We start from the raw sequence: 15289 nt of genomic DNA on the forward strand, positions 1-15289 counted from the left end.
TGATCCCGGAGTGAATTTTTGTTGCTGTATTTGTTTTTGTTTTCTACATGTCTTTGCTTTCCTCAGAGGATCATTTCATCTCTGTTTCCTACATGCCCCGCCCCCTTGCTCTCAGTGCAGTTGTCTCCTTGTCTTTCCTTCTATTTCCTTTGATTTAGTTCCTTTTGGGGCTCTGTCAGCACTTTAGCATCTCGTGATTGATAACAACGTCTTGTTCCCCCGCTGTAATTGCAGCATTAAGACAGCAGGCACAGCAGGCTGCCACAGTTTAACAGCAACTAAGGAACAGATTGCTGTGTGCAGACTGGAAGGGGATGACTCAAATGAGGAAGTCACTCTCCCCCAATGGGTCAATTCCTCCCTTAGAAGCAGAATCGCCAACCATATACTAAAGTGACAATTCATAATGGACAAAGCAACACATCTTCCCAAATTGCAATGTTTCTCATCCTTCCTAATGCTATGACCCCTTAATACAGTTCCTCATGTTGTGGTGACCCCCCCAACCACAAAATGATTTTGTTGCCACTTCATAACTGTAATTTTGCTACTGTTAAGAATCATAATGTAAATATGTGTCTGGCAAAAAAAAAAAAAAGTCAATGAAAAGATCTTAATGATAGTCTTACAGATTGGTGCCTAGCCCAACTGTTATTAGGGAGGATTCAACCAGCAGCTGATGGAAACAGTTGCAGAGACCCACAGCCAAACATTAAGCAAAGCTTGGGGGATCTCACATAATAGGGAAGAAAGTACTGTAAGAGCCAAAGGAGTCAAGGACACCCCCCAAAAACCTACATAACAATTAACCCGAACACTTAGGGGCTCACAGACATTGAAGCACCAACCACAGAGCTTCCATGGGACTAACCTAGGCCCTCTACAAATATATTACAGTTGCATATCTTGATCTTGTGGGACTCCTAACACTGGAAGCAGGAGCTGTCTCAGACTCTGTTGCCTGCCTCTGAGGCTCTTTCTCCCTACTGGGTTGCCTTCTAAAGCCTTAGTAGACTAGGAGGTGTCTGACCTTGCTGGAATTTGATATGCCATGGCTGGTTGATATCCACTGAGGGTGGCCCTTTTCTGAAGAGACAGAGGGGGAGTAGATGGGGAAGGGGAGGAAGTGTGAGGGAAAGGTGGTTGATGGGGAGGGACTGGGTGGAAAGGATGGAGGAGAAACTGCTGAATGTAAAAAAAAAAATCATTATCTGATATGCAGAATATTGCAAGCTACAAGTTAAGAATCACTGCCATATTATATTAGCTAGGATTGAAGAATTATTTCTTAACTCTTCAAGACAATGCTTAGTGTTTTCTAAGTTCTTTAAAATAAAATAGCTAGGACTGCTAATTTTCTTTACAGACCAGACAATAAGTAATGTGTAGTTTGCTCATCTCTCTAAGTCACTATGAATAAGAGCAACTGAGGTAGTTCAGGATTACAGAACATGGTTCCATTCAACCAGATTGTATGATGTGTCACACAATACACACATGCAGTTGATGTAGCTATTGATAATAATTGGAAAGGAATTATTGCTAAAAATAACATGAAAGCTTGCCAATAATGATAGTTCATTGGGAATTTTGTTGGGTGAGTGCAAGTACTCAATTCTATTACATTTCAAATTCCCAAGATAGTTACATTTGAGGGATACCATTTCCTTTGGGCTCTCAACAGTTGAGGCTGCATTCATAAAAGCAAAGTATGGAGCTCTAACGGTTACCATACTATACTTCTAGTTTGAGCTAAAATATGGCATTAGGTTACCCTCGAGATTTAAAAACAAATAAATGTTAAGCTTGTGGTCTTCACAACCACAATTGAGCAATAGTTTTATGTGTGATATTTTTCACCATCTGATACTATTTGATTTATAGCTAGTTAAACTCTATCCAACTTTATATCTATCTATCTATCTATCTATCTATCTATCTATCTATCTATCCGTCCATCTATCCTTGAGTAAATTCAATTGTGTCTTCAGTAGGGAGTTGAAACAGAACTTGAATGTGGGCTTGTCTCAGAAGATGTCAATAATAAACTTCAATTTTAATCTGTATAACTAAAAAATGCCATAAGTACTTTACACTCCTGTTTATGAACCCTTAGAAGTTCAGGCATGCCTGGGTCTGGATAGCATGCCATGTCTATTTCTTAAGGACAAAATGACAGTCAAGTGGATGAGCCTTTCAAGTTCTCTCTCTACCTATGAAAATGTCTTCTCAGTAATGTCCCGAGTAAGTTCACTCTTGGCACATGAGCTCTATAGGTTTCTCCAACCAGGGAGATTTTGTAGTCTTAAGATAACAGGCGAGAGTGCAAAGCCCGGAGGCAGTGGCTAATCTTTAGGTTTCCAGAATTTAACAGGGACCGATTTAGAGCAAGCTGACTGCCTTGATGGAAATAAAAGGTCACTCATCTTCACTCAGAATGAAACCAGTAAGTGCTTAAAGTTAATCTCCCTAATAACACATGAAAGTCAGCAGTGTGGTAAGCTGAAAGTCTGTTGAGAGGTCGCCAAGAAATTCTGCCTGAAACCGTGCTAACTTCCATATTCCTGCATTGCTGAAGTTTAGCCAGAAGTATGTGAGAGATTTAAATGCAGCTTTCCGAATCATTATCGGAAAGGATATCACAAGGTAGATTTAAGAATCTCTATCACACAGCATTAGGTTACCCTCAAGGTTTTAAAGGTAAATAAATGTTGTTTGTGATCTTCAGAATCACAATTGAGCAATAGTTTTATGTGTGATATTTTCTTCATGTATGTTTGGATTTGGAAAAGTGTAGGATATGTCAGTCAACACTTCTTATATATATGGAGAATGGGTCCTGGAGATGACATCATTGTCACTGTGGCTCAAAAAAGTAAAGTGTCAATCCCCAACCAGATTTCATTGAGGGAATATGTATGCTATGGCATTATGTAACAACAAAGTTACTAGTGGAATGGGTTTTCAGAAAAATTACAAAATAATGTCAAGGGCCAGAAACTTGGTGGGAACTTTCTGACTTCGATAATTAAATTTCTTTAAGAAGGTTCACAGGATAGAATTAAATGTGGGAAGTAAGAAGGTAATAAGCGCCGTCGGGGGAAATGAGAATAGAACTGAATCAGCGATAAGGTTTGCTTCCTGCTCCTTGTAAAACATTTAAAGGTTGTACGAATATATTCTGTGTCATTTTGAGATAAAGCATTTGTACATTCTCATTAGGTACATTATGCTAATCCAATGCTTATTCACAACATGTAACACTCAAATCATACTAATAAGTATTTCTGTTTTCAAACATTAATCATCTCTTTGTGTTGGGAGTCTCATATTTTTCCAGCCATTCAAAGAAATCTCAAGGTTTTAACCTATAATTTAATTCCCATGCCATAGGGGGATTAGAAGTTCTTCCTCCACTCTGTGTCAGGGAGCCTTACTGAATTTGTCTCCACTTCCCTTCCCACCTTTCTTTCTGTCTCCACTGACCACTGTGTCATTCTACATCATTGTTTTACTAATTGCTTCTACATCATGGGTCTAACTAATTTTCACAAAGGACTGAGAAGATGTGGAATTTGTCCTTCTGTGAACTGCTTATTTCACTTGATATGATGAGGTCTAAGTTCATGTATGTTGTTGCAAAGGACAGGATTTCATTTTTGATCAAATAACAATCACATACATATACCATTCCCTGAATGTCATCTTTGTAGATTTTATAGTTTGGCTACTGGAAATAGTACTGGAAATATAATGTACCTGATAAGAATTTGTAAATATTGTATTTTGATACTAACATAGACTGTATTCTTATTTCCACTAAACATTAGAAAATAGGTTGAGTGTAATAATTCGTCTCCTATATTTTTATAAAAATAATTTAATTGTTGAGTTATATATAGCTCCAACTTTAGTTCCTTTTACAAACATACACTGCTCCATATACTGACTGCAGTAGCTTATATTTCCAACAATAGCAATGTAAACACGGTGAAATGATGTTTCATTTTATAGCCATAATTGTGGTTGTGATTTACATTGCTTTGGTTAGTGAGTTTAGCATTTTTAATAAACTTTGGACATTTTTGGTCTATTTTTAGGTATTATCTGTTTAAGTCCTTATGTATTCCATGTCTTATGGGGTTGTCTATTTTTCCATGTTCATCATTAGTTATTTTAATGTACCTTAGATGTCAATACTTTCTCAGATTAATCAACTGAAAATCATTTTTTCATTTCATATATTATTTCATAAATATATTGATAATTGTGTATAGGCTGGGTATGAATATACATGTTTTCTGTGCACTTAGGGTCCTAGATAAAAGATCATTGCCTACATTGTTTTGTTGGAGTGCTTATGTTATGTTTTCCTGTGGGAATTTCATATATTGGAGCTTAGTAGGCAGATATTCAATACACATTTAGTTGATTTTTCTGTACAATTTTCTGTGTACAATTTCACGTTTCCATTTTTTCGTATCCAGATTCTCAGAGCATTTTTCTTTTGGAGACTTTTCCCTCCATTGCACATTTTGATGCTTTTGCCAAAAAATCAATTAGCTAGATTAAGCTGGACTCTCTGGGCTCTCTTCTGTGCTATTGGTCTGTTAGATTTCCAATGGTGTACAATTCCTTTAGTTGCTTTAGCTTTGTGAAATAAGTATTTACGGTACCTCCAGGATCATTTGTTTTGCTCAGAAAAAAGTTTGGGAATTAGGATCAGTTCTCTTTCAACTAGTATTTAGAGTTCATTATAAAAAGTATCAAAACTGAACATATTTCAGAGAGGGAATTTTAAATTGTTCTTTCACTCTCAATATACTATTATTTGTCTATATTTTATAGTTTTAAAATTCTGCAGGGCTATACAGAGAAACCCTGTCTCAGAAAACCAAAAATAAAAATAAAAATAAAATAAAATAAAATAAAATAAAATAAAATTCTGTATTGTCAGGGTATCTAAGTTTAAGAACTTACCATCCCATTTAGGTTTTGGACAAAATTGTTCATAGTAGTTTTCTATGTTGGTTGTATTTCTGAGTGGTAGTTATTATATCTCCCATCTGTTTTTCAGATATTTTTAGTTCATTTTTAGTTGAGTTATTCCCTGTCATAGTTATAGCAACTAACTAGTGTCAATCAATTTTCTTTAGTCTTCCAACAAAACAAAACAAAACAAAACAAAACAAAACAAAACAAAGCAAAGCAAAGCAAAGCAAAGCAAAGCAAAGCAAAGCAAAGCAAAGCAAAGCAAAGCAAAGCAAAGCAAAACCCTAACTCTTTGTTTGGTAGTCCTTATTATTATGCCTTTTACAGTATTAGTTTATTTAATTGTTTATCAAAACAAGTGTGAAGGCACAGAATACTAACTTTGTTGCATTGGTCCTCATGGTTCACAACCTAAGGAACACAGATGATCTTCCTTCCTTGATCTACAGATGCAAGTTTATTCATGCTAATATGATATACAAACACCTTCAGTCCAAAGGCGATAGGCTTGAAAGAACATTTTCTCTTGCTACTATTAGGAGAGGGTATGTATAGGTGAAAACTCTAACCACATTATTTGAGCTACAGGGCTCACGTGGACTGGAATACCTAAGAGTCTTTATTCATGACTATGTAACAATGGCTCTGTTTCAACTGTACAGTCTGTTGTACTATTAGAAGAATCAGACAACCTCAGTGTGAGGGCCAGATATTCAAGATAATTTAAACAGAAACAAAACACAAAAAAGGTACAGCTTTTATAGCATCAGTAGATGAGTAGGGAGGCCTTCATGAAATATATGGCTCAACGTTACACTAGCCTTTTCACTAGTGTGTGTGTGTGTGTGTGTTTTACAGTCAGGCAAATCATAATGTAAGATATTTCAGTGACTTTTTTATATGTCTACTCACTCAACATAATTTGGTTTCAGAGCATGTTAGAAGATTGTCATTAGTGGGTCTGATTTTCATGAACTCCTGTTTCCACGACTCTAGCTTTTTGGCGTATAAAATAATCATAGAGTCTTTGCAGATGGTCTTGACTTCACATTCTCTCATCTACTTGAAGGTGGATCTATTTTTAAACCCCTATCTCCTGGTATGTTTATTAACCTCACAGGGCTGAGGAGTAACTAAGACATATCAACAGCAGTTCCTCAACTATTTAGTGGGGAGGAGATCTCTCCTAGTTCTTGCTGCTCAGGGGCTCTGTAGCCCATCCTCAGGCAACAGGATGTAGATGGTGCTGCTGTCTATCCAGTGAGGTTCTTAGCAGGCCAGCACTTCTTGGCCCATGTGATCTTTCGAAAGTTCCTACGTTGAAATGGCTTCTGGAAATGATTCTTAGAACAGATTTGAGTTCCCCAAATGGAGTAGACTAGTTATTTTTAGACTAGTCAGTTCCCCAAATGGTTAGCAAATTTTATTAGTACTGTGGAATTCTCTTGCAACTACGGTGGCTAGTATACTTTTATGATCATGAATGATGGCCCGGTACCTCCTTTCAGTCCTCTTGCCTCTTCCTCTTAGGAATATTGTTCTTTTAAAAATGTGAAGAACTGTGGGTGAAGCCACATAATGTCATTTATATTTACCTGTGGATCCCCACAAGATCCAGAGCTTGTGACACATTTTTTTTTTTTTTTAGGTGAAGTGATTTTTGTATCCAGCACATCAAATCTGCGAATGTTAGAGCTTCCCATAGCCGAGGAACACAAAGTAAGCAGGAGCACTCGGCCACCCTGAATCTACTGTGAGACTCACTGTATTTCCTATTGGGGATTTTAGAGCAAACATCTGGACAATTCTTCTAAGAAAATGACGCTCGAATGTCCTTATTGATATCTGGGCAGATTTTAATCAACAGTGGAGGGTCTGGTTACTTTTGAAATTTCCAGGTGGAAAGAATGTGTGTGATCTTTAAAAGAGAAGTAAGTGCTCTTGAAGCCATCTTCAAGGTTGATTGAATTTAATCTAAGGGTTAATACCACAAAGAACGGATGGGTCATGAGCTGAAGTACCAGTGGCCCTTTGAGATGGGAACAAGAACATTGGTCTTTTCAAAGCTCTGAAGTGATGATGAGAGGCACAAGTGTCCTTACGTGTCATTAATGTGAAAAGCAAACTGTATTCAAGCTGAATTTGCAGTGTCCTTACCCGTGACAAGTTTATAGCCTCTTACCGATTAATAGCACAGCTGCCAAAAGTGCTTCTGTGCCTACATAATAAAGCTTCACAAATGAAACAGATGTTTTCTGATTTAACCTGTGAGAATACTTATTTGTTCTCCTTTTTTTCTGTATTAGGTTTTCGCTGAATGAAGCAATTAAGATGATTTTCCTTTTGCTGAGAAATTGTAGGCTGAAGCATGTTTTCCCTTTTTTTTCTATTCTTTATTGCATATAATAAATAAAAATGTTAAAGTAGGTGTTCCTACATGCTCAAAGTGGCTTGCTGAAAAGACCCATGGTTGTAAGCCAGTTTGATTAACATGACGCATGAATCATCCACACCTCCAAGAACCTGAGCTATTTACCACAGGTGCTGTCTGCACCTCTTCACCTGCATGAGTCAGTTTCACCATCTGCTGACCAATTAAGAAAATATACGTGAAGAAATACACTCTTCAATAAAGAAATATATATATTTACCTTTTGCAGTAATACCTGCTATAGGTAAAGGTCACTTGTTCTCAACTTCTTTCTTGTCTGTAGAGAGTGCCTAGATCTTACCTCATTTCTCTGGGCTCCACACTCACGTTCAATGTGTGGGATAAACTTAATATCAATAAACTTAATAATAGAGAATGATCTACCCTCGTTTGTTTGTAGCTTCTCATGAGAAGAGACCAATGTTCTCTGGATTACCCATTTTCTCTATGTGCAAAGGGAAGGAATGATGAATACTGGATCTGAGTCACAGGCTTGAGTTTTAGAATTTTGGGAACAAAATATAAACTTTCCTGAGCCTCAACTGCTATATAAATGTTTCATTATGTTAGTGTAGATTTAAATGCCCAATAGAGATACATTAGTCTTGTTGTCAACCATTTTTTCCTCCCTCGTTTTGTAGGAAATTTCAGATAATTAGAAATTCCACATTGCAACTGATTAAACATTTATATGAATAAGTGCACTGATACTGCTAGTTTTGATTCATGTCTGAATAGCCCTAGGCCTAGGCACTTGTGGTTAAGTTTCATTTTCTTAAAAAATACCTTGCATCTTCCATTGAAATGGTTCTTCAGGGAGACAAGTTCCATTTGAGAGTAATTGCAGGCTGGTCATTGATATTCTAGGTTAAGTTGCTGCCAGCTGTTTTATTTCATAGTCCCGATATTTATTTCATAAATAAGCTTACTACGAAAGCAGAGAGAGTTCACTCAAGAAGAAAATACTGTTGCGAAGAGAGAAATGAGATGAGGTAGACCCTGCCCTGCTGCCTGACAAGAAAAGAGATGAGGGATTTCCCTTGTCCCGTAAGGAACTGGTAGGGACCAAGGGGTGGAGGCAACTGACACTGCCAGAGAAAAATATATCCAGAGAAATTAAATGGACCTACACAGATCATCGCATCTTTCAGGCAAGCCTATTTTTGGGTAATTTTTATAAGAAATGACTATTTCCAATGCCCATGTGAGGCAAGCTGTCCAGTATTTAGTCTATACCAACATGGTGTAACAACATGGTGGATGTTCATCTGTTCTCCAGTCACAGATTTTCCATCCTATGGTTCCTTGTTTAGTCATCTATACTTTATTTCAACATAGCTTTTCCACTCTTCTGCAATTCTGCCCACGATTCCACCTCAGGACATAGAAGCAGAGTGAAGATCTATCCCCTTCTTTCACTATCCCTCATCACTTTTATGCTTCTGCTTCTTGTGTTTGGGATTGCCGTTGGAAGAGTTTCAAAAAGGGAGGGGTATTCCTTCCCCTTCATATGTGCTACTGTAGTGTGACCTTGATTTTTCTTCAAAATTTTTATGTAGGAAATCTTCAAATGTAGACACTAAGCTCACAGGAATGTTTGTCAGGAAGCTGTCCACAGTCTTGTCTTATTCACTGACACACATCATAAAAGATGATTCAAACCTCAACGGCTTAAGAAGGGTCCACGGGCTCCAAGGGAGTATGATCAAGACATGCCCTTCAATGCTGGTACTACTTGGCAAATACTTGCTGGCCCCCATCTAGTTTTGTTTTGCTGTGATCACAGAAGGAATCCCAGTATGTCAAAGAATGCTTTGAAATCTCTAGTGTTTTGTGATTTTTAAAAATATATTTTAAATGATTTTTTCTCTTTGTCTAGTGAAAGAAAACAAAGGCAGCTTGGATTGTCATGTTAATTGTCTTGTTTATGATGTAATCCTTGAGGGAAGAAACAAGAGTAAAAGGAGGAGTGGTCCTTTTACCCAGAAGGCTACAAGTGCAATTCAGGACTGTTGCTCACTTACTGGAAACCATTTACTAATTTGGATTCTCTATTTGCCATTAAGCATCTATACCTCTTTAAATGTGAGGTAACTTCAACCTCATAGTTGATCATAGTATTGGTGTTGTATGATACATAAAAGATGGCATACTCAAGTCAGCCTGAAGAGGAAGGCAGAACATGCTTCACAGGGGCAATTCTTAGGCTGTACTTGGAAGAATTAGCCGAGCTAGCAAAACGGAAGGAGATAAATATCAGAAAGGACGGGTAAGCACAGACAAGGACATTTGTGGGCAACTGCAAGCTAAGCAGAAACAGAGGGACCACCTCTGTATCCAGGAGAGAATAAAGAGGCATACAGACAATGAATAGCCAACAACAGAAGCCATAAGGGCATGTACAATAAAGTTATGAAGTGGTAGCATGCAGTATTTATTGTGTGGAATTACTGATGTGAATCTCCTCAAAGTGTGTGTGAATTCAGGGGATATGAGTATTATGGTGTACAGGATTTTGCATGTTCCAATCAATTTCATAACATTTTGCTGATTCTTGATATAGAATGAGTTCCCTGAATAGGGTATCTCATAGTGGCAGCTGCCCCTGATGGTTTGTTGGGCCTTGCATTTACTCACCAAGAACTCTTACATACTCTTATCAAACCTATTCTCTATATGGTTGCTCTTCCCACCTTAAGTCTCTGGCCATATCCAGTGATTAAAAATGTAAAGATTTTAAAGAACAGATGTTAATATTAATCAGGAAATGCCCATTCATTATCTAGTGTCATCCTCTCCAAAGCAGTCTTTTCATTATTAAGGGTTCGCATTACCTGTAATCTTAAATACTGACTTTTGGGTCTCTGACATGACCGAGTTTAGATTGTCTTTAAGTTATGTGGGTTTGGCATCTGGTGACTTAGTCATTTTCTAAGGTGGACACGTCTGCCCAGATAGCTCTCTAGTGCTATTTCCATACCCTATGGAAAAATAACATCAGAAGTATGCTCTCAAAGAAATATTTGTGCTCACCTGAAAAATAACATACAAAAGGCATTTGTTAACATTCATTTTATAAAATACCTTAAAAGAACAGATAAAGTACTTGAGGTTACATATCCAGAATTGAAAAAGAATGAATAAAATATAAATTAATTGAACACATAGCTACTTTGCCATAATAGACAAGTCTTAAAAACTGCATTTCAAAACAATAAAAATAGGAACTGAGAAGAAAACTTTCTTTCTGTTGCTGTCTTTTTCTGGAAAGTCTTTGTCGAATATCTAATGTTTCAGGTTTACAGAAAGTACCTGCATCAATATTTAAACTATACCACATTTTGCTTCCAAATCAGTCCATTTGAGACATATTAAAACCAGATGAGATAATTCAGTGCAAACTAAAGCTTCAAGTTGAAAATCTGAAAGGCAAAGTCACGTTCAAACTGCAGGAAATGCTTCTGGAACTGAACAATTAGGAAGTTCACATTATGAAGAACTCTGCATGTGTCCTGGGTGTGTGAAATACCGAGTTAGCCAACAGACCCCCGGAGGCTGTAGCTAGGGCTCTGCTGTACTGTGGGTAAGGGTAGCATAAGAAAGGGCTAACTGTTGTAATTGTGGAAGCAAGATATGTTAAGCATCAAAATGCCAGATTTGGGTCCAGAAAAATTGGCTGTGATATATCAGATATAAAGAAGTTGGTGGTAGGGTGGGGAGGATACAAGGAAAGGAAAAAGAAAAACAAAAACCTTCAGAATTCTGGAAATACAATGGAGATGGATCCCATAAGGGTGACAATTAGCCATGGTTTGTTTTAATTGTGTAGATTATATTAAATAAGGGTAACTCTATTATCTAAGCTTGAACACTGGGAGGCACATCTGGATCAGAGGGAACCAAGTGTGGAGCATTTCAGGGTATTGACTAGTAGTCCTTCTCTTAACAAAAGAATAATTTGAACTATTTTTTCAAACAAATTCTGCCCTCACAGGATTTCACATTTTCTGTCTGCTTTGTCTTACATATGACTCAAAAGATTCACTTTCCTTGATGAGAAAACTGGCAGTACCTATTGAGTGGATGCAGCAGAGATCTTGGTACAATCCAGAAAATTATTTACACTTCACTCTGCCCCCTAAACCTCAGGTTCCAATAAAATGTGTCAGCAGATCTTTAGTTTTTAAATTCTTGATGAAAATCTCTTGTATCATCTGAGTGTGGAGGACAGTATGCTGTGGGTCCCAGTGTTCCTGTTGTAAACCTACCCCTCATTTTTTAAGGATGTTTTAACAGTGTTAGGACAACCAAGGGCCAACTCTGGGTTTTAGGCTATGCAGATTGTTGTCAAGTTACATGGAGCCCAAAATACGTAGCACTGTATCACAACTTATAAACCAAGTAAAAAAAATTAAGAGCAGATAATAAAACAGCTAATTGTAAAAAATATAAAAAACTTGTATTCATACCTCCTACCAGGTAGAGAATCTAAAAACATTAAAAAATACCCCTCTGGTAGCAGAAGCTACATAGGACCATCTGAACAAGCCTAAACTATGCAAAGACTATGAGTCCTCAAATCTTGTCTCATTCCATGAAAGCTAGACTGCAAAAGAATGTGCTGGATCCCCTTCCTGGACAAATGCAGCTTTGTCCATGAGTCTTGTACAGTGGCAGCTCCATCGGATCTGTCTGACGTACTATCTTGTTGTCCTTTGTCAGGATGAGTGATTATCTGAGGCATCTCTGTATGTGAAACTGAGTGTGGAGTAAGGAGTGGTAAGAAACATCCATAGAAACCTACAACTAAATCCATCTTTAGAAACTATCAAAATGTGGTTCAAGCATTTTTGCACGGAGATAGCTTTTATTCTTTTCTCCCCCACTATTATGGATGCAAAAAACCCAAACAAACAAACAAACAAACAAACAAATCAAAAAGCCTGAAATTGCCACAGAGGTCTAAAGTCCTCGAATCAATCATTGAAGCTTCATCATCCATCAGACTGGAGACATTTACCACCAGACACATCTACACAAGAAATACGGTGGAGTCCATGTGTGAGAGTTTGTGCTTTCAAAGCCAAGAAGAGTGCAAAGCACATTACAGACGATCAATAGGTATCTTTAGTACCAGTGGTTCATCTGACTGGATGGGGCAACACAGGGCAGTCAGTGACAAAACCCACAGAGTAAACAGGGATCCTACGTTACTGGAGAAAGGGTACTAAGAGTTTTGCAAGTAATAAGGCCCGCAGTAGCAGTGATACATAACAGTCATCAGTGCCTTAGGGGGCTCCCGCACTGTGAGGAGCCAGGGTGACATCATAAAATAGAAAATGGGCTCTATTCCACTTGGGAAAGGCATGTATGTCCATGACCTTATCTAAAGGCATACTAACATATTTTGAGGCCGTGGTCCCCTTTTCCATCTCTCCTGAAAGTGATGCAGGCAAAAATATTAGGAGATCTCATTATGGCACTGTAGTACAAGCCCTGTCTCAGCAAGCCTGCTTCTCCTGCATCTGCAGCAGCCACCTTTACAGCGTCATGACACTCCTGGGTGGACGAGAGGGGGAGTTCGGAAACCTAAAGGTCACAGAACTTAAACTAGCAAGAGAAGCTCTTTTATAGTATATAAAAACCCCTTACAAAAGGCAGTTTATTGACAAATAAATGCTTTTTACATTCAGGTTTTCCCCCACCTCTCAACAGTGATGGTTCACAAAGAAAAGACTCAGTAGTGAAGACAAGACCATACACATTTTTCATTTTCTGTCTGCATGAGTTTGAAACACTGAAAAGTCAGGACCTTCAGGCTAGGGTGCTGTGTGAACGGGAGAAATGGAACTGGACCTCGGGACATGAGGTGGGGCCCGGATAGATAGCAACAAAAGAGACGGTTTAGCCGCCGATGTGGGCAGCAGAGCGGGCATGGAAAAACTTACAGCAGACCTGACTGACTCTGAAAAGGGCCTGTCAGGAACACAGTACAGGAATCAAAAACTGAGACAAACTGCAATTCTGTCAACATGTAAACAAGGAAAAGCATTTCACAGATTCAAAGTTCAAGGGGGAGTAAACGTCTTTAAATTATTTTAACAGTTCAACCCTGATTTCAAAGTATGGCTAGCACAAACACAGAAGCTGTAGCGTGGGCATCCTCAGAGGGCTATGGTACCAGAGAGGCTGGACTCCAGGCTGCCTTCTGGAGATGTCACATGGAAAGACACTGTGGCTCCTGCATTCCTCTCTCAGTCCTTTTGTTCCATACTCCTGGAATATTTGTTAACTGTTTTACCCTTTGGTGCTTCCAGTTCTGGCTGCTATAGATTCAGACGTGGGGAGACGGGAGGAGGGAAGGCAAATTCTCGAAGTATGCTCCTGGCCACTTCCACATTATTCTGGGCAATCTCTAAGGCTCTCTTCACCTCTTCGAAGGCATACCCCTCTCCCATGAGTTTTGCAATTTTTGCATCGACATTTTCCAACGCCGCCTCGGGCCCATGGGGCTTTCTGTGATGAATTTCTGGTGCAGTCCTTCGGGGTCGTGGTTTAGGGGGTCTAGCTGGTGCTTGAGAACTATCTGTGGAGATTGTCAAAGACAGATAGCATTGAAACAGTGGGATAAAAATGAACACTACAGAAGATAACACTGTTATATCATTATTTTATGCTAAATACCATTTTTCATCTTCTCTATAACTATTTTTATTTGTTGGCTAGCTTATTGTGGAGTGAAAAACATTATTTTATTTAAAAAAATAGAATGTGGTGTGAGAATATAGTAGTTTGATGGAAAACTAACATACTTATTTTCTGATTCCATATTTTACTTTTCAGGCCAGAAAAAGAGTTACTTTAAAATAAACAAACAAACAAAAACCAAAACTACTGCAATAGCGTTGAAGTCCAGAGTAAAAGTGGCAAGATCTGATTAGTCACAAATTATATCTTTCTCAACTGTGTCACAGACTGTGGCTGCAAGGAGAAAGAAGAGAAGGAGGATGAGGAGGAGAGGGAGTTGAGAGGTTCCTACCAGAGGGATAAGCATCCCTTATGACTCAATTTTAAAAATACAGAATAGTCCCCAAATGATCCTACTCATGTACTGGTGGAAGAGCTATTGCGAGAAATATAGCGTAAGGTTTCCTCCTCCCTGGGTTTCCAAGTTAATTTGCTGCACTTCACTTATACCAAGGAAAAGGAAAACAAAAACAGCAGATGGTTTGACTCTGTCAGCCAACAGGTTGAACAAATTAAGTGTGGCTTTGCTCGAGCAAACACTTTAGATTCTGATGCAGGAACTTTTGCCCAAAAAAAACACAAAGAGAGAAAAAAAAAGCATCAGAAGGAGACTGGCCTATAGGTCAGGACCCTGAAGGTAATTCATTCTTTTTTTTATGCAGTCTCTTAAACGTGTGCAGCAGTATGTGTAGATGTGTCCATGTTTGTGTGTGTGTATGAGAGAGTGGGTACACATGTGCTGTGACCTATATGTAGTGCTCATAGGACAACCTTGGGTCAGTCCTTCCTTCCACCTTGTTTAAGGCTGCGTCTCTTGTTCACCTTTGCATACAACAGGATGGATGGCCTACAAGATTATGGAGAGTCTCCTGTTTCTTATTCCCAGTCCACCGGAAGTAGCTAAGATTATAGATGCATTCTAACATATCTGGCTTCAAACAGGTTCTGGGGATCCAAACTCAGTCCTTTACAGCTGTACAAAAAGTACACCATCCACTAAGCCATATCCCCATCCTGGATAGCGGCTTAATAAAGTGAAAACAATAACACTGGTACTCATGAACATACAGGACTCTTGAGAACAAAGGCAATTAATTATAAGCTACAATACAAATCCCC

At 38.4% G+C, this 15289-nt stretch overlaps 1 protein-coding gene across 2 annotated transcripts in view; it reads right to left on the reverse strand.

The window, feature by feature from the left end:
- Nucleotides 1-10479: 10479 nt before the first annotated feature.
- Cblb (Cbl proto-oncogene B) overlaps nucleotides 10480-15289 on the reverse strand; it is a 167880-nt gene continuing 163070 nt past the window's right edge. For both annotated transcript variants that reach the window (XM_028755607.1, XM_028755606.1), the window contains one exon: nucleotides 10480-14009. In XM_028755607.1, coding sequence (XP_028611440.1) covers nucleotides 13750-14009 — 260 coding nt within the window. In that variant the 3' untranslated portion in view covers nucleotides 10480-13749. The remainder of the gene's footprint in view (nucleotides 14010-15289) is intronic.

The sequence above is a fragment of the Grammomys surdaster genome, unplaced genomic scaffold (assembly GCF_004785775.1).
Source record: "Grammomys surdaster isolate TR1022 unplaced genomic scaffold, NIH_TR_1.0 126066, whole genome shotgun sequence".
NCBI classification, from domain to species: Eukaryota; Metazoa; Chordata; class Mammalia; order Rodentia; family Muridae; genus Grammomys; species Grammomys surdaster.